The 19,027-nt window shown below is 37.1% G+C and overlaps 2 protein-coding genes across 3 annotated transcripts; both read right to left on the bottom strand.

Moving 5' to 3' along the window:
- Positions 1 to 974: 974 nt before the first annotated feature.
- LOC137734320 (uncharacterized) lies at positions 975 to 1,562 on the bottom strand. The gene is made up of 2 exons (XM_068473610.1): positions 1,172 to 1,562; positions 975 to 1,108 (listed from the first exon to the last, which is right to left on the bottom strand). Exons 1-2 carry the CDS (start codon positions 1,560 to 1,562, stop codon positions 975 to 977), a joined length of 525 nt encoding a protein of 174 aa, XP_068329711.1.
- A 14,091-nt stretch (positions 1,563 to 15,653) lies between these two features.
- On the bottom strand, positions 15,654 to 18,772 carry LOC137734851 (probable E3 ubiquitin-protein ligase RHB1A). Of its 2 annotated transcripts, XM_068474156.1 has the most exons (7): positions 18,618 to 18,762; positions 17,936 to 18,114; positions 17,383 to 17,502; positions 16,799 to 17,165; positions 16,537 to 16,646; positions 16,312 to 16,414; positions 15,654 to 16,174 (listed from the first exon to the last, which is right to left on the bottom strand). In XM_068474156.1, the coding sequence occupies exons 3-6, from the start codon at positions 17,443 to 17,445 to the stop codon at positions 16,376 to 16,378; spliced, it is 579 nt and encodes a 192-aa protein (XP_068330257.1). In that variant the 5' UTR covers positions 17,446 to 17,502; positions 17,936 to 18,114; positions 18,618 to 18,762; the 3' UTR covers positions 15,654 to 16,174; positions 16,312 to 16,375. The 2 variants fall into 2 exon arrangements, with proteins under 2 accessions (XP_068330257.1, XP_068330256.1); XM_068474155.1 differs by lacking the exon at positions 17,936 to 18,114 and having other exon boundaries at positions 18,618 to 18,772.
- Positions 18,773 to 19,027: the final 255 nt, after the last annotated feature.

The raw sequence follows: 19,027 nt of genomic DNA, 5'->3' as shown, positions 1-19,027 counted from the left end.
GTAAGGATAATGTAGGCTAACAAAGCAAATTAGGCTAACTAAGGCTCAAAGGGGTTAAACCTACAATACATATGCAAAGGGTAATGCTTTTTGGCTCTGGTTTAACTAAACAACTTCATCTTGTTATTTGTTATGCACTCAATTTTATGCTTTGAATGAAACGGGTATGAGTTCTAGTATTTGGAACTAAAATGATGAAACCGCATTCTAAGTAGCAACCAAGCAAAGAAATAATGAAATCATGCAACGACTTTAGAAAACAAAAACATCACAGATTAATAACTCTCCAAATAAAGTATAGGCTCAAGTCTCTCAGGGTTTAACGTTAGTTTGAGTTTCTTCCTTCAAGCATGTTACAAAAACTGATTTTTCTCCTTTTGTGATTACATGTGAATTTGTAAACGATAACTACAACTAAGCATAAACCAAAGAGCATATCAAACTTCCATCCATGTTTGTAACTTTCTTTAACAGTCATGCAATTAAAAACCAAATCCTCATCATTGAGTTGGAAGGTATCCTAAGACACAAACAAACAAACAAAAACAACTCTTTTTTGGTATTTTCTCAAGCTTTTTTGAAAATTTTTTTTTCAAAATTTTCGGATTTTCTGTTATAGGACACATTAAAACACTTCAAAACACAATAAAAACACTTAAAAACAGTGAGTAACAACTTTTAGAAGTGATAGGTGATAAAATTCGAAAATAAGTCATGAAAAGAATCTATTTACCCCTTACACTTAAACCAAACATTGTGCTCAATGTTTCAAAGGTAGACTCACATGCAAACAATTAAACAACACAACTAACAAACATGACAGTTATGGCAAAGTAAAAGTAATAAAGAGTAGGGTTAAGGAACGCAAATCTGGTTTTGGAGCCGGAGATTCCTAGGTCTTCTTTATTTAAACGCATGGGTTGTCTCCCAAGAAGCGCTTGCTTTAACGTCTTCTAGCAGGACGATACCTCCATTCAAGCTTCACTAGGGCCAACGGCATGGAGGGGTACATCCTCCACGATATGCTCCTGAAAATACTCATAGTAAGGCTTCAAACGGTGTCCATTCCCTTTGAATTCATGTCCTGTCTTTAAACTTTGAATTTGGACTGCACCATAAGGAAATACATTAGTAACAACAAAAAGACCAACCCATTAAGAACGTAACTTACCTGGAAACAATCGAAGGCGGGAGTTGAAAAGCAACACTTTCTGCCCTACAGAGAACGTCTTATAACGAATCATCTTGTCATGGAATGCCTTCGTTTTCTCCTTGTAAAATATAAGCGTTCTCATAAGCCTCATTCCCTCCTCAAGCTCATTCAATTGAAGTTTCCTATGAAGACCAACCGCATCTATGTCCATATTGAACGTCTTGATTGCCCAATGCGCTTTGTGCTCCAACTCAATTGGAAGATGGCACGGTTTCTCATAGATGAGCCGAAATGCAGACATCCCAATTGGTGTTTTGTAGGCTGTACAATATGCCCACAGTGCATCATTCAAATGCAAGCTCCAATCTTTCTGAGTTGGCCTAACTGTCTTATCTAAAATCTGCTTCATTTCTCTATTAGAAACCTCGGCTTCCCCAATTGTTTGAGGATGATAAGGTGTTAAAACCTTATGCGTGACATTATACTTCTTGAGCAGCACCTCAATGGTTTGATTGCAAAAATGGGAACCCCATCACTTATAAGTACTCTTGGCATTCCAAATCTGGCAAATATGTTAGTTTTGACAAAATCTGTAACCACTTTAGAATCATTAGTACGGGTGGCTTTTGCTTCCACCCATTTCGATACATAATCAACCGTAAATAAAATATAATTGAAACCTTGAGATGAAGGAAAAGGACCCATGTAATTGATACCCCAAACATCAAAAATTTCGATAGAATATATTAGAGTCTGCAGCATTTGGTCTCTTGGACCTATATTCCCTATTCTTTGACAAAGATCATAGGGCATGCAAAAAGTTCTAGTATCCTTAAATATAGTAGGCCAATAAAATCCACATTCTAGAACTTTAAGTGCTGTTCTTTGAGTGCCAAAAGAACCTCTACATGCATATGTGTGACAAAAAATTAAAATTGAATTAAACACCGATTCATGCACACACCTACGAAGTATCTGATTAGGGCAATATTTCCATAAGTATGAGTCATCCCACATATAAATCGTGCATCCTTTTTAAGTTTATGACGTTGGTGCTTGTTTAGGGTGCTTAGAACTTGTTTAGACACCAAGCAATTCACTAAATCGGCATACCATGGCTCACTTACCCTAATGGACATCAGTTGTTCGTCTGGGAATGCTTCTAGGATGGGTAATGGCTCCTCATCGTGTACCAAACGGCTCAAGTGGTCAGCCACCACATTCTCACTTCCTTTCTTGTCCCGGATTTTGATATTGAACTCTTGGAGAAGAAGCATCCAGCGAATAAGCCTTGGTTTGGCCTCTTTCTTTGTGAGTAAATATTTCAAAGTTGCATGATCAGAATAAATGATGACTTTAGTTCCAAGTAGATAAGAATGAAACTTATCTAAGGCAAACACAACAACAATGAGTTCTTTTTTCAGTGGTGGAGTAGTTCAACTGAGCATTATTCAAGGTCCGAGATGCATAATAGATGACATGCGGCTGCTTGTTTTTCCTTTGTACCAAAACAGTCCCTAATGCATAATCTGAGGCATTGCACATAAGCTTAAAAGGAAGACTCCAATCTGGTGGCACTATGATGGGTGCCGAAGTGAGCATCTCCTTGAGGTGATTAAAGGCATTCTCACATTCTTCATCGAACACAAATGGCACATCCTTCTGTAGGAGTTGGCATAGGGGTGTAGAGATCTTCGAGAAATCTTTGATAAAACGTCTATAGAATCTTGCATGTCCAAAGAAAGAACGAACCTCTCTCACCGAAGTGGGAGATGGTAAGTAGTGTACAAGATCTATTTTTGATTTATCAACTTCAATTCCTTTTTCTGAAACTATATGACCTAAAACTATGCCTTGTTTTTACCATGAAGTGACATTTTTCCCAATTTAAAACAAGGTTAGTTTCAATGCATCGTTTCAAGATTAATGTGAGATTAGCTAAGCAATCATCAAACGAATCACCAAAAACACTAAAATCATCCATGAAAACTTCAATAATCTTCTCAACAAAATCTGAAAAGATACTTACCATGCATCTTTGAAAGGTGGCTGGTGCATTACATAAACCAAATGGCATCCGACGATAAGCAAAAGTACCAAATGGACAAGTAAAAGTAGTATTTTCTTGATCATCTGGAGCTATAACAATCTAATTATATCCCGAATAACCATCAAGAAGGCAATAAAAAGAATGACCGGCTAACCTTTCTAGCATTTGATCAATGAACGGCAAAGGGAAGTGATTTTTCCTTGTAGTGGCGTTGAGCTTCCTATAATCAATGCAAACTCTCAAACTTATTTGGATACGAGTGGGCACAAGTTCATTCTTTGCATTCTTCACCACAGTGACTCCAGGTTTCTTTGGAACAACTTGAACCGGTGAAACCCAACGACTATCCGAAATTGGATAAATCACTCCACAATCAAGAAGCTTGATAATCTCTTTTTTCACAACTTCCATCATTGGAGGGTTGAGTCGATGTTGAGCCTCTCGAGTTGGTTTAGCCCCTTCTTCTAGAAGTATGCGATGCATGCATGTTGTAGGACTTATCCCCTTAATATCGGCTAAAGTCCATCCAATAGCTGTTTTGTACTCTTGCAACACCCAAACTAGTTTTTCCTCCTTCACTGCCGTGAGTGATGAAGAGACTATGAAGGGCAAAGTCTCTTTATCTCCCAAGAAGAGATACTTCAAATGATTTGGTAAAGTTTTAAGCTCGACGGTGGGTGCCTGAATCACTGAGGGTAACAATTTATTAGTAGAAACGGGAACTGGAATTGGGATTGAAGGCTTACCAACATAATGTGGCAATGATTCAAGGGCAGCCACCATCTTGGCCACTTCTTCACAATTGGGCACAACAAGGAGATCTTCATTCCCGCTATGAGTGTGTATAAGTCGCATTCCTTTTGTAATGGTTGTTTCAAGGGCATCCCCATTTAGGTCTTCAAGGTATTCCTACGCCAACGAATCAAATACATCAATAGAAAAACAAGAATGATCGTCTTTAGGATACCTTATAGCTTCAGAAATGTTAAAATCAATAATCTCGCCATCAAATTCCATTATTAACGTCCCCTTAAACACATTTATCATGGTGTGAGCTGTTTTCATGAAAGGTCTCCCAAGTAGGATCAGAAATGGTGTAGAATGGGCCAAATCTTCCATGTCAAGCATATAAAAAGCTGCTGGGGAATATCAAGTGGTTAACCTACACCAAAACATCTTCCAAAACTCCTTTCGGATATACATTAGAATGATCAGCTAGTTGAATAATAATACCATCGTTTTTAAGCTCTCCTAGGTTCATAGATGCATAGATAGAGTAAGGCATGACATTAATGGAAGCACCTAAATCTAGCATAGCATATTCAAACTTAGTATTGCCAATAACACAAGAGATTGTGAAACTACGTGGATCTTTGCATTCAGGAGGCAGTTACCTTTGTAAAACTGCTGAAACGTTCTCACTTACCCGTACCACTTCCTTGTTCGAAATCCTTTTCCTTGTTGTGCAAAGCTCTTTAAAAAATTTAGCATACTTTGGAACTTGCTTGATTGCATCAAAGAGTGGGATATTGACTTGTACTTTCCTGAAGGTTTCTATAATGTCTTTTTCATTATCTTCTTTCTTAGATTGCTTGAACCTGCTAGGAAGAGGCACATTTGGTGGAATAGGGTTAGAAAGAATTGAATTTGAACCTACCTTACTTGAGTTGGATGGCTTAAGGTCCTTAGGTGGCTGCGGCAAAGGTTGTTCTACCCTTTCCATGGCTTTGGCATCCTCTTCTTCCTTGAACAGTAGTTTTTCGTCCTTATTTTGACTTGATTTGGACGTTTGTGGGTTAGTTCCAACCTCCTTGCCACTTCTCAACGTGATAGCCTTAGTGGTTTCAAAACCTCCATTCGGATTTACAACGGTTGAACTAGGTAGTTTGCCTTGTTCCCTAAATTGTCCCATGAATTCCGCTATCTGCCCTATTTGATTCTTCAATTTGCCCATCTCCTTGGCTTGGTTTTGTAAGCCCTGCATCAAAGAAGTTAGTACTTGAAGAATTGTATCATTATCCAATGACGAACCTGAATTTGGTTGGGCAGATTGTGGTGGGAGTTGTGGTGGTGCAAATGGTCTTTGATAGAGTCCCGAAGGTGGCTATCTATATTCGCCTTGTTGATGAGTTTGTTGAGGTTCCCTCCACTTCATATTTGGATGATCCCTCCAGCCCGGATTGTAGGTGTTAGAGAATGGGTCATGCCTTAGTTGACTTTGGCCTTGATATGTTATGCCATTTGCACTTTCCCATCCTCTATTCTCTATCAATTGAGGACATTGATCAGTGGAATGTCCTTGCATAGTTCACACGCCACAAACACTTGCTCCTTGTACTTTGGATCCATCAACAACCTGTGATAGAAGAACAGAAAGATTAACCATTTGAGATTGAAGTTCGGAAATTGCACTTACCTCATTCACTTGGGTTTGCCGTGGAGGGTCCCTTTGTCTAATTCCTCGTATTGTTGTGCATTCAAGGCTCAATTGGTTATTAGGATATTGGCAGCAACTAGGGTTTTGTCAACCAAAGCACCACATGCCGAAGCATCTAGCATTTGTCTTTCAATTGAAAGAAGTCGTTCGTAGAAATATTGAATTAGAAGCTCTTCCTTCATTTGATGTTGTGGACAAGATGCAACTAAGGTCTTTGAAATGCTCATAATATGCTGGAAATGATTCTCCTTGGACTTGTTGAATTCCACTAATTCTTTTCCTCAAAAGAATGACTCTTGAAGTTAGGAAAAATTTCTCTAAGAATATTTTTTTCATACTTTCCCAAGAAGTAACAGTTTCAGGTGCTAATTCAAAATGCCAATCTTTAGCCTTTTCCAAAAGAGAGAATGGAAAGGCTTTCATCTTCAGAATATTACCATCCACGTTGATTGGTGTCTTGCTCCAACATACCACTTCGAATTCCTTCAAATGCTTGTTCTGATCTTCCATGGACAACCCATGGTATTTGGGAATATGATGCAGCAAACTAGACTTCAATTCAAACTCATTGGTCTTGCCTTGAGCTACCATAAGTTATTGAATACAAATAGGCACGACATTGTCCAATCCCGAGGCTAAAAGTTCCTTGATTGTTCGATTGTCCACATCCATGTCTTGTTCTTCCTCTTCGTCTTCTTATTCTTCAATTTCGGATTCAGAGCTAGAACTAGGGGGATTGGGTTCTGGTTGCTTCCTCTTCCTTCTCAAAGTTCGTTCAAAATCGTCGTTAAACTCCAATATATGTGCACGAACAGGTTGAGAACGTCAAGTCATAAACTAGTACCTAAAACAAACAAAACAAAACAAAACAAAATCAAAAACACAAGAGAAACAGAAAACTGAAACAAAGGGGAGATTAGCAATTTTGCTAATCCTCGACAACGGCGCCAAAATTTGATATGATAGAAACTAACACACAAATTAAACCTTTTTTTTTTTTTTTTGATAGTTGTAGTATATGAAAGTAGAGATCGTTCTAGGCCGGGGATTAGAAGAGATGCTAATATACACTAATTAGACTCAAAAATAGAAAACTAGACTCTAATAACTCAAAACAAGCTAAACTAACTCAAATAACACAAAACTAAGTTAAATTGACTCAAAACAAGAGCTAGAGAGAAGTTTGGACGAAAATTAAACTAAAAAGACTCAGAATACTAAATGGGGGTTATTTTGACGAATTTTAACTAAAACTAAGTAAGTTGTAGAAACAAACTAAAGGTTGCACGAAATTGGGTGAATTAAAGGGTGAAAGGCTAGCTAGAGGGTCTTTCTCCATACATGACACATATGCATACAAATCGATTTCCAATTATTATTCCTATAAACCATGAATGACAATGCCCCAAATTAATTGTGAACTGCACAAATTAACTCAGATTTTCCTAGATTCATTGAATTGGACTTAGTGACGTAACCAAATTATTCTTATCAAGTTCCCCATATGAATTGCATAATAGAGATACATATCAAAGATCATTAAGTTCTATAAAATCATAAGCATTGACAAGGTATTCGTAACTATGAACTGCATGTTACTCCTGCCATGGATTCACTTAACACAATCATGACTAGTGATTTCCACTACTTATAAATATTAGTTCATAACCATTAGGTGAAATTCCCTTATATTTTAGCATTAGATTCATGCATGCAAACTAAGTGTGCACCCTTAATCAACATACAAGAATAAGTTATCAATCAAACAGATAAGTAAATCGAATTCATGTTTTACGAAACAATAACTGGAGGAAATCAATTCATATCACATATATGTTCATGACTTTGAATTCACCTCTAACTAAAACGAAATTAGTTCTACATGTCTATCATAACTGAAAACCAAATTAAAACAAATATTGAACTAAAACAAAGGATAGAATACACCTAGAAACGCTCCAGCAATCCAAAGGCCTTAGATGGCAGGCACGACTCCAAGCTCTCCTTCTCCTTCCTTCCTTGCAACACTACAACACTCTTTATATTTTTTTCTCTGAATTTTTCTCTAAAACTCTCTCTCTCTCTCTGTCTAAATTGCTGCACAATGTGTGTATATATAGGGCAGACACACGACATTGTTTGTGGAGGAAAAGGATATGGGCACCGCACAATTCTAGGAGAAAAGGAATTAAATTGTTTGCATGATTTCAGGACTTCTAGAATCAGATATGCATTGTTAAAACATAATAAGGACTCCTAAATTCAAATGGGAAGGATTTAGAATAGGATAAGGACTCTTTTTGCAGCTGGAGATGAGTTTAGATAATGTTGGATTAAATAGAATAATGTTTGGATAATATGGGATAAGATAAGATAAGACTGGAAGATAGGATAAGGTTGGATAAGATCTCCTTGTTTTCAGCTGATTCCTTGTCTTCCAAGCCTTAGTTTAATTCTTCCATATTTGTAGCACATTTTTAGCATCATTTGTCACCAAAAACGTCCATCCATTATGCTCCATACACATGCTATCCAATCCAAGGCCAAAACTGCTCCAAATTGCTCCTTTTGGCCATTTACAATCTTTGCCAATTGGACCTACAAACACACAAAAATAGCTTAAATCACTATAATAAATAGAAACTAACTCACTAAATGCAAAGAAACAAGCTAACAAAGTCGCATAAATATGCTCCTATCATCAATAAAAACACATACAATCTTTGATTTTGTCCTCATTGGTCCGATGGCAAACCCTGGGATTTTAATTTTCTTTTTCTAAGGGAAAGATGAAGAAGCTCCCAAGAAGAAGAACGACAAGTATCCGTCGTGAGGCAATTTAACCAACACTTTGGTTTATTGTGAAGGGCAACTAGAACTACCATAGCAGAAAATCCATCAATAATCTTTTCAATCATAATTCAAGTTGAACTCAAGTGAAGATAAAATACAAATGGGCAAATAAAAATCTAAATGCATCTAAAGTTCTAAACTGAAAAAAAAGAAGTAGCAATAGTGAAATAGATTGGTTGAGTATACCAGTTGTACTCAATTAATGTAGCACACTATGACGAATTCATGTTAAGTAATAAATAATAATTGAGAAACAATATTGAGTGTGCAAACAGTAGATTAACCAGAAACATCTAACCAAAGCGTGCCAAGTAATAGTCAAGAAACAAGTTTTTCATAGTGAATAAGAGAGCAGAAAAATGGGGATTCTTATGGCTAAAATTCGATGAAAGGTAATTAATCGCGGAAAACTTGGCAGTCCTGACTCTCCTGAGCTATTTTTCAAGTTCCAACTTTTGTGGATTACTTTTGACATGCATGTTGATCAGAAATGAACTAAAACATGACAGAAAGCAACAGAAACAACATATAGGCAAATAAGTATGCATGTGGATGGAGACATTGGAGCAATGTTTTAAAAAGCTTGCCTCAGGGCGCACCTAGGCAGCCTCAAAGGCTGGGTGGGTAGCGTGCCGCCTTTGTTTTCCAGGTGTGGCATATGGCGTCGCCAGAGTGTGCCCAAGGGCGTCCAAGCGTTGTATTTTCCCTTTTTTTTTTTTTTTTTTTTTTTCTGTAAAAATACCCAAACCAAAGCCATGCCTAGCCATGAACCTAAGTTGCAAAACCGTACTAGGGAAGAAGATGAAGAAGACAAATGGCAAGGGCTTTCTTTTCTCCTGACTTTTTGTTTTTCAATAACTTTTTTCTCTTTAAAATTTAAATAGTCCCCACTTTGCTAACATTTCTTACCCCGCTATCTTTTTTTTTTTTATTCACTTTTATTTTTTATATTATTTATTAGATAGATAGATAAGCATCTTTTTGTGTTTATTATTTATAGATAAGCATATTTTTTTATGTATATTCTCATAACATTCCAACAAAAAAGAAGAAGATAAACATCATATAATCAGATTTCTCTTTTATTTCTCTACAAATTCCCTATAGCGGCTTCAATTAGTCATTCTATTCCTTTAAATTCCCTATAGTAATTGCTTCACTCAACATTTACTTCATTTTAAATTCCCTATAATTGCTCCATTCAGCCTTTATTTCATTCTAAATTCCCAATAATTGCTCCACTCAACCTTTATTTTCTTTGAATTGCCTGTAATTGCGAAATTCCACCTTTATTTTCATTGAAATTCCCTATAATTGTGGCCACTTAACCTTATTTCTCTTGAAGTTCTCTATAATTACTTACAATAAAATAAAGAATTACAACATTTTAAGACTATATGACGTAGTTTCTAAGTATAACTAGACTTAATTGTGACATCCCACATCGCCCAGGGGAGTGATCCTTAAATGTATATTCTCATCTCTACCTAGCACGAGGCCTTTTGGGAGCTCACTAGCTTCGGATTCTGTGGGAACTCCGAAGTTAAGCGAGAAGGGGGCTAGAGCAATCCCATGATGGGTGACCCATTGGGAAGTTGTTCGTGAGCTCCCAAGAACAAAACCGTGAGGGAATGGTAAGCCCAAAGCGGACAATATCGTGCTACGGTGGTGGAGCGGGCCCGTGAAGTGATCCGCCTCGGGCCAGGATGTGACAATTTGGTATCAGAGCCTAACCCTGGTCGTGGTGTGCCGATGAGGACGTCCGGCCCCTAAGGGGGGGTGGATTGTGACATCCTACATCGCCCAGGGGAGTGATCCTTAAATGTATATTCCCATCTTTACCTAGAACGAGGCCTTTTGAGAGCTCACTGGCTTTGGGTTCCGTGGGAACTCCGAAGTTAAGCGAGAAGGGGGCTAGAGCAATCCCATGATGGGTGACCCACTAGGAAGTTGCTCGTGAGTTTCCAAAAACAAAACCGTGAGGGAATGGTAAGCCCAAAACGGACAATATCGTGCTACGGTGGTGGAGAGGGCCCGGGAAGTGATCCGCCTCGGGCCGGGATGTGACATAATAATGAAGAAGATGTTATTATCTTTGATTTAGTTATAATTATATTTGTTTTACAAAGTATTCTATTTTATAAATATAATTATATATATAATATATATTAAAATCTTAGGTACCGTGAGTAGGGCTAGGCACGGGTAGGGCCGGGCCCAAATTTGGAGGGACTGGACCTGTATGAAAATGCAACGGGGTGGGTCAGGGTGAGTAATGAAATTTCAAATATTGGAACCGGACCTAACCCGGCCCATTTCAAATGGATTGATTCAGGCCGGGACCACGGGTGCAATCTTTGTCTTCTCTGATCTAAAGCTTCGCAATCTTGTCTTCTCCAATTTGCAGTAGTCGAGTTGTGCCCATTGTTTTCTCCGATCTGGAGCTTCTCAATCTTTGTCTTCTCCGATCTGCAGCAGCCGTGACTCGTTTGGTGGGCCTAGTGGCTGCTGTCATGTCGACGCAATCAAGGGGTGGGAGGGAGAAGGGAACGAGAATGGAGAAAGAAAGTCAAAATCAAGCAATGAGCAAAACCAATATCAGAAAATTCCCCCAAAATCAAGCACGTTTGTACAATCATATAAATCCTATCTCCTATGGCTAATCTAACATTATTAGCTTCAATTTCAAGTCAAAATCAAGCAAATCCAACATAAAAAATACCCCCAAACCAAAACCCATATTAGAAAATTCCCCCAAAACCCCACAAAAAACCAAACAACCCCAAACAAAATCCCAAAACCCTTAGGAAATCTAAATCAAAACCAATATGGGTTTTTTAAAAGTTGGAAGCAAGATTGCAGCAAGAGGCTTATCGACCTCAAATTCTTAACGTTGACGAACTCATCCTGATGGCGGGTGGGAGGGACCTCGATCGATGGAGATGGTGGTCAAGTGGTGGGTAGGATGGACCTCGATCGACGGAGACGAGGATAGAGTGTAAGTTAAGGAGAAAGAGATCGTGAGGGAGAGGTCTAAAAGTCTGAGAGTAGAAACGAGAAATGGAGGGTTAGTTTGGGAGAGAAGAATCGAGAAATGATGGTGGATACGGTCGGGTTGGGGACCTGTGTTCTCAAATACTTGGACATATCCCACCTCGAAATTTATAAGGCCCCGCCTCGCCCCGCCCCGGCCTGTTTTTGTAAAAACAATATTGGACCCGCCCTAAACCAGCCTTGAACCACTTGTACCCGCCTTGACTTGCAGGTCCTAGGTGACTTATATATACCTGAATCCATTTGAGAAGTGTTGACATTCGGCAATTAGGGGAACTATGGTTGCATTCCAACTAGAACAAGGCAAATGACCAAACCAGTAAGGTCATCTCCAATACAGAAGGCTAAAGGTCCAAAAACCAAAAAATGACCTGATTTGCCCAATAACTCATCTCCAACCAAAGACTGGGTTATAATTCTATGGAACCCACTAGGCCATTATTTTATTTGGCCAAAAAGGCATCAGGTTGGCCAAATGTAACCCACTTCTTAGCCCTCTTTTTGGGGTCCAGCTCATCGGTTATAATAATTGATTCAAATTCAACTGCTAGACTTGAAAATATCCAAAGGTAGTTTAATTAGATTAACTAATAAATTTAAAGTATAAACTTAAAACTAATAAATTATTGAGAAACTATGTTTAGTCTCTTCTGTTGGAGATGATATATGAGTATAGCCTGACACTGTTCATTTAAAAATAATATTTTGCAAGGCTATAATTCTAGACGAGACTATATTTAGCCCTTTCGGTTGAGATGACCTAACGTATTGCGTAATTAACTATTTGCTATGTGATTCTGAATTTAAAATAAAATTAACATGTTAAACAAATTACTCATAGGGAAAATTTATTTGAATTCCTATAACCTCTTTCTACATCCAAGTTAAACTTTAAATGTAAAATGTCTTTTTGATCCTATTGCATAATTACCATAAAATGAGTTCAAGAAAAAGGAGCTTTGTATTTGGGATGCCTGTCTCCCAATGGAGGCTAACATGGCTTTTATGTTTGACTGTAATGGCCCTGGGTGTATAAGGGGATTCTCTCTTTAATGCTTTTTATTTACTATATAAAAAAAATAAATAATAATAAAGTACAAGGTTAAACTAACAATAAAACTTAAATTTATCCATTAACCCACATTCAATAGCCAAACCCTTACAATCACACAACTTTTTCTCCTATGTTCTATTATGACTAAAACATTACTCTGTCTACCTCCTCCTACATAAGTTAATTACCAAAACCCTAATACGCTTTCATAGAAAGAAAAAAACTTTATTTATTTATTATTATTATTATTATTTTTTTTTTTACGAACAAATGATGATTTTGAAGTTTTAGGGCTGTCCCACATTGGGTCATACTCAAATATGCCAACCGTATTTGACAATCTTTGCCTAACTTTTTGACAACAAGACATCCGCTACATTCCAGTTCATAGCTTCTAATCACTCGCCTTGTGTTCCTCTAATCTTTTGCCGCGATGGCCCGGATTGTTCCTACAATCCAAGGTCATGCTTAGCGCCGTTTTAACGTTTATCTTGCTTTGACAACTTTGAGACCTTTGGGGTTAATTTTAGTTTTTTTATTTTTATTTTTTAATTGGGTTTAAAGATAAATTAACATATTGGATTGGGTTTGTGGGGTAACTTAGGTGGTAATTTAGGTTTAAAAAGAGATTAATAGATAATAATTTAGAGTGTCAATAACAATTCTCTATAATTTTTTGTGGAAAGTATTCAACAATATGTGGGGTCTCAATAAAAAAAATTCTTTCTACTTTTTTTGTTTTTTTTGAGAAATATTTGGATTTTCTATTTTCTAATAATAAAATTTGAATCAACGAAGACAAAAGAAGTGGAAGAGGAAAATGTGTTTTCATATTCTCACATTGAGTTTTATTTACATTTAAGAGGTTTAACATGGTAAGAAATTTTATTAAGAAATTTTATTTGCTTTATAAAATTCATCACACTAATAATCATTTGATTTTAAAGGTTAAGAATTAAGTAGTTCGGCCGGGTCCAGCCATCATTGAGTTTTCTTCAAACAAAAGGAATTGGATCTGCTTCGGACTTTAGTGTCTAAAGCCTAAGGATCAACTTATTTGGGCCACACAAATTGAATTATACAGTTTTCATTAATTTATTTCGTTGGCCCATCACACACAAACCAACAACTCTGATTTCTTTTACACACCAATCAGTGGTCCGGATGGATTGATCCTTAGACTTCGGACATTAAGATCAGGAGTGGATCCAATTCCCAAACAAAACACTTAACCTGTATTGTTAAGTTGTGTGTTCATTTATTCAATGATTGAGAATATATTTAGGTTATGTTTAACTCGTGATGGATGAGATTGGGCCTTAAGGATAAGATTTGATAGACATGAACTTGTTAGACATGTTCTGTAACCCATGTATAAGAATATATTTGATAACCCACTCTATTGTGGAATCATAACCCATCATGTCCAATCCTTTCAATCTTACATTTTGACACAACAAATAATGGACTGGACTCAAGTCCTCAATCACAAACTATTTCATCTAGCCCACCAAACAAGGCCTAACGCCTTCTTCAACTGTAATAGCTAAACATAGTCTTATCCATGATTATAGTCCCAAAAAAATTATTTTTAAATGAATAGTGTCAGATACTCATGTACCATCTTCAACCGAAGAGTTTAAATATAGCCGCCTCAATAATTTATTAGTTTATACTTTAAATTTATTGGTTAATTTAGTTAAACTACCGTTGAATGTTTTAAAAAATAGTCATCTGATTTGAATCAATTATTGCAACTGAGGAGCTAAGCTTTTAAAAAAGGCTAAGAGGCGGCTACATTTGGGCAGCCTGATGCCCCTTTGGCCAAATACTAGCTTGGTGGGCTCTATAAAATTATAGCCTAGCCATTAGTTGGAGATGAGATTTTGGACAAATTAGGCCATTTTTTTGGCTTTTGGACCTTTAGCCCTCTCCATTGGAGCTTGCCTAAGGGTTAATCATTTCTCAGTACTAAAAAGAATTTCAATCCTCCAATTCCATTATTTGAGTGCACGCTTAATAAAACACTTAAGCGGCCACTTAGTACTATGGTCTAGTAGTATTCTTTTTCACTTGTAAGTGAGACGTCTTAGGTTCAATTCTTGCCAAAAGCAAATTCGAACCACATTATTATTAGCCAATTGTGAGGCTAAGTTCACCCCCTTTCCCTTTAATGTAAATAATATCAGTTGTTCAAAAAAAAAAAAAAACATTAAGCGAGTAGTTTTGGACAATTCTTTACCCGAACATCAACATATTATAATTTCTTCCCTAATATAAATGTATAATCATTGATGCAATTTATTATAAATGTAAAATTCTAGCACTGAAGTTATGTGTTTAGTCTCTCTTTCCAATATCACTTGTATAAAAAAGGAAAAAGCGTGTATATAGGGCCAAAGAGCAATTGACTAGCAGACAACTCCTTGTTTTCACAAGAACCAAGTGTTTCATTGTTTAGTATGCGTTTGATACAAATTTCCGAATTGCATACTTGTAAATCATAGAGAAGTTAGACAAAGATTCCAAGTGTTTCCCAATTCTTGAAAGTTGAAATAGGCATTTAAACAAAATTGAAGTTGAAGGGCAAGGTTTGGAGCTCCTTACCCCAGTTCGAACTCACACAATTGCATTCATTGGGATTACCGACTTTGATGTTGTGTACAATTTAATTTGGAGGCATTGCCGTGGGAACTACATGGGAGAGAAGAATTAGTCTACCATCACAATGTGCGGTGGAATACCTCTTATACTTAAAAAAATAAAGTTGAAACACATAGTCATGCCCTAGAAAGAAAGCCCCACTGACCTAATTGGTTGAGTCTTATAGTAACGTATGGTAGGGGCCTATCAACTTCTCAACATTGTGGGAACAAAAGTGGTTCATGCGCAAATCATTTTGTATCCTCTTGTGTGTATCAAAACGTAGGCCCCACAACTAGTCCCCATTTTTTAAATGATCAACTTTGTGTGATACACTTTTCAGGACGACATTTCTTGATCATTGCATGCTTTCACACACGAAACAAATGCTCCAAATCAAATCCACCCAGAGAGCAAAACAAATGGGATTTACACAACTTACAAATTTAAGGGCTGCAGTGTGTAATCAAATCATGCAGCAGATAACAACAAATGGTACAGAAGGATTCCTACAACAAACTAAGAGATCTGTACAAAAAGTGTGGCAAACCACCTACGTGGAAAGCTGAACCGTCGTTACCTTGGTTCCATAGGAAGGCCTTGTTCTTAACCTCTTGATTGCTCCATTTAAAATCCAGAGACCTGTCTGAGAATTGGAATCAAGCTATACACATAGGGAAGGAAACTTTTGCCATCAATTGACCTGCTAAAACTGCTAACTAAAGAGATTCGGTGCAATCTTCAATTGAGCATGACCGAAATTATAAATGGATTTGCAGGCCGCACATCCCTGGCAAGTTTCAAAACAAAGTGCTACTGTCGGTCCAGAGTCTACTAAGTTGGCAATCTCTGACTTCAAGAAGCAAATAAACTTTGGTTTTGTAAAAGCACTAGAGAGCTACAAACCAAAGGTATGTTCAACTACAGTTCCTGAAAAATCAGAGAAGGAGAAACTTCAGTTGCAAACATAAGGGCTTTAAAAACTACATAGAAAAATGCAATCAGAGATCCGATTGTTCAATAATTTGGACCTAGGGTTCATCAAGTCAACAATTAACTAGGCTCACCGTTAAGATTGTGACTGTTCCAAAATCATCATTCCACCAAAAATCAAAGGTGCTTCAGTAATTTTTACTCCTCTTTTACCTTCTTCGTTGGTGAAATGACTTCCTATGCAAGCATTGTTGACAGATGAGTACCAAAGTCAGTATCTAGAAAAACGAACTCCTTTCCATGACAATATGATGAAAACTATAAATAACTGCACACATCACTTGTTGCAAAAGGCAAACCTGATCACATATAGGACAGGAATCACTTCTTTCCATCCACTCAAGGATACACGAGAGGTGATAGTGGTGTTCGCATTTTGTGATAAACTTTGGATTCTCTGTTTCAAACTCTACAAGTGGAGAAACAAGATTAACATTAGCTATCTACAGTTCAAAATAGAAAAGCGATGCAAAAATGGTGTCTCTTAGTTTCCCATAATCGAGAAGAAAAATAATCATACAACAAAAAAATTAGTTCCCTGAGCTATTGATGGTAAAGCACCTTCGAGACAAATGGGACAAACATCTTCGTCTTCTTTTTCTAAAACATGAGGTTCATTTGATTTTGAAAGTTCTAACTTCTTCGGTGAGATATCCAAAGAACTTTCTTGAACTTTGCAGTCTGATTCCCCAAGATCTCCACAAGTTGCTGAAGTATCAAAACTACTGCAACTAATTGTTTCCCTGGCAGAATCTGTTGGTCGTGAACATCCAAAGACCATATCATATGGCAAAGGTGGAGGAGGGGGTCTGTAAGTGTCTGGTATTGATGTTTCCAGATCCCAATGAACCAGGAGTCCTGCACTGATTGCGGAGGCTGTGACATCATGAGATCTTAAGGACTCTTGCTCTTCCAAAACCGGAGGACACTGAAGAAAAGAGTTTTAAGAAAAGAAAAGAATAAGAATTAAGAATCAAATCTTAATGCATACAGTAAACTTATATGATATTAGAAAAAACAAGAAACTCTCCTAATATCATGTGATAAAATTATTTCCACTATCAGCCCTAAACAGTTGGGTACTCAATGAAAAGCAAACTATAATAACAAAAGGGATGTTGGAGTGGGAAGGGAGATACACGTACATAGATATATACAGGTGCCCCATGCAGATGAGCTTTTCTGCAAGAACAGCAACAACCTCCCATTCTCTGCAGTTATTCTTCTTAAACACCCAACACAAGTGTATATAGGGGCATTGCTTCCTGTTATTTGGCATCATAGGCGACTAAGTCAATTGCTATAGATTGAAGATAATTAATGTGTTACTATGAGTTAAGAAGATTATATACTACAACATTAAAAGGATATTATGTTACTAAACCTAAAAGAAGCCACAACAATGTGCTTAAAATATTTAATTAACCCTCGCAAAGAGGCAAGAATAAGAAATAAGAGTTGGCAGGCAGAAAATATGGTCTCAAGCAGGCAGAAATATGTTGGAAAAAAGTAAACTGCAAAATTATCGACCAGCGAACAAAATAATTGGTAAATTCTGAAGAGATGATGTAATTAGCTCTTCAGACTCTGTAAAACTGACAGTTTCATGAACCCAAAAATTTTAAATGGGATTTTATATTGCTAATTGCAATCAAATAAGAACTGCAACTATAAAAGAAAGGGGGTTATCACAAGTACCCATCTGTTAAATTCTCAGTCGCCATATTCACCAAAGTATGACATTTAGCTTGAAGTGTTTAATGCCCATGCTTATGGTGCCAGTTTTCTGTAGAAGCTACCGCCCATGATGCCAGCAGTCCAGAAATCTCATGCTATGAATTACAGCGACCAAAAACCACGGAACGTATGAACTTTTTCTAAGATGCAGCAATAGAAATTAGTGATGGCGTTGCACTTTGAATTCCAGTGCTCGAAGCATATTCCATTTTCGTATGTTACATATGCAATCCCTAGCATTTGAACCTACTCTTTATAGTATTTTAGCAATGAGAACAAAAATACAACCTGTAGAATCCTTGCTAAAGGAACAATAAAACACAAAGTCTGTGAGACCCTCTTCTGCTCCAGATACTCATTCAACTCTCCCAATGCTATTTATACTCAACAATTAAGACAAACAAAAACCCCAATTGAACAAAAACTAAGCATAAAACAGTAAAGAACACAAAAATATAGCAAACAGAAACCCAATTGAATAAAATACTGCAAACCCACAAATCCAATCAAAACCCAGATGCGAATTTCACCGAATTAAAAAACCTAAACAAGAAAATTACTTCTTGCGCACAAAAACAAGCACACCCAGATGAATGATTGATCAAAATTCGCGAGCTTTAAATGTTAGGAGCAAAGCTTTTACCTGTGGAAGCTGGAAAGATAGCGTTTTGTGAAAAGAAGTATACAGTCGGTGATAGAAGGAAATTAAAGAACCGATTTTGGCTTTTGTGGGAAGTGCTTTCTGCGTTTGCACAGTATGCACTCTACTCTCGTACGAGTACCTCTCGCGTACGCTGATGATGATGGTCTGGCCGTGTAGTTCACGTCTCTATTATTACGCTAATATAATTATTTAATTTAACTGATTGGTTAAGTTTGTGATTAACCACTTAATCATTCATTGTTCTTGCATTATGGTTATGGAGTTGAAGGATGACGTGATCTGGTGTGTAGGAAGTGGGGTTTTCTACTGGGTTAAATCGGTTTTTGAGGATAATTACAAATTTTGGAAATGTCAAAACTTGGACTTACATGAACCGGTTACTAGCACAA

Source organism: Pyrus communis, chromosome 5 (genome assembly GCF_963583255.1).
Source record: "Pyrus communis chromosome 5, drPyrComm1.1, whole genome shotgun sequence".
Lineage (NCBI taxonomy): Eukaryota > Viridiplantae > Streptophyta > Magnoliopsida > Rosales > Rosaceae > Pyrus > Pyrus communis.
The sequence above is the reverse complement of the archived record's forward strand: the minus strand, read 5'-3'. Positions and strand labels throughout refer to the sequence as shown.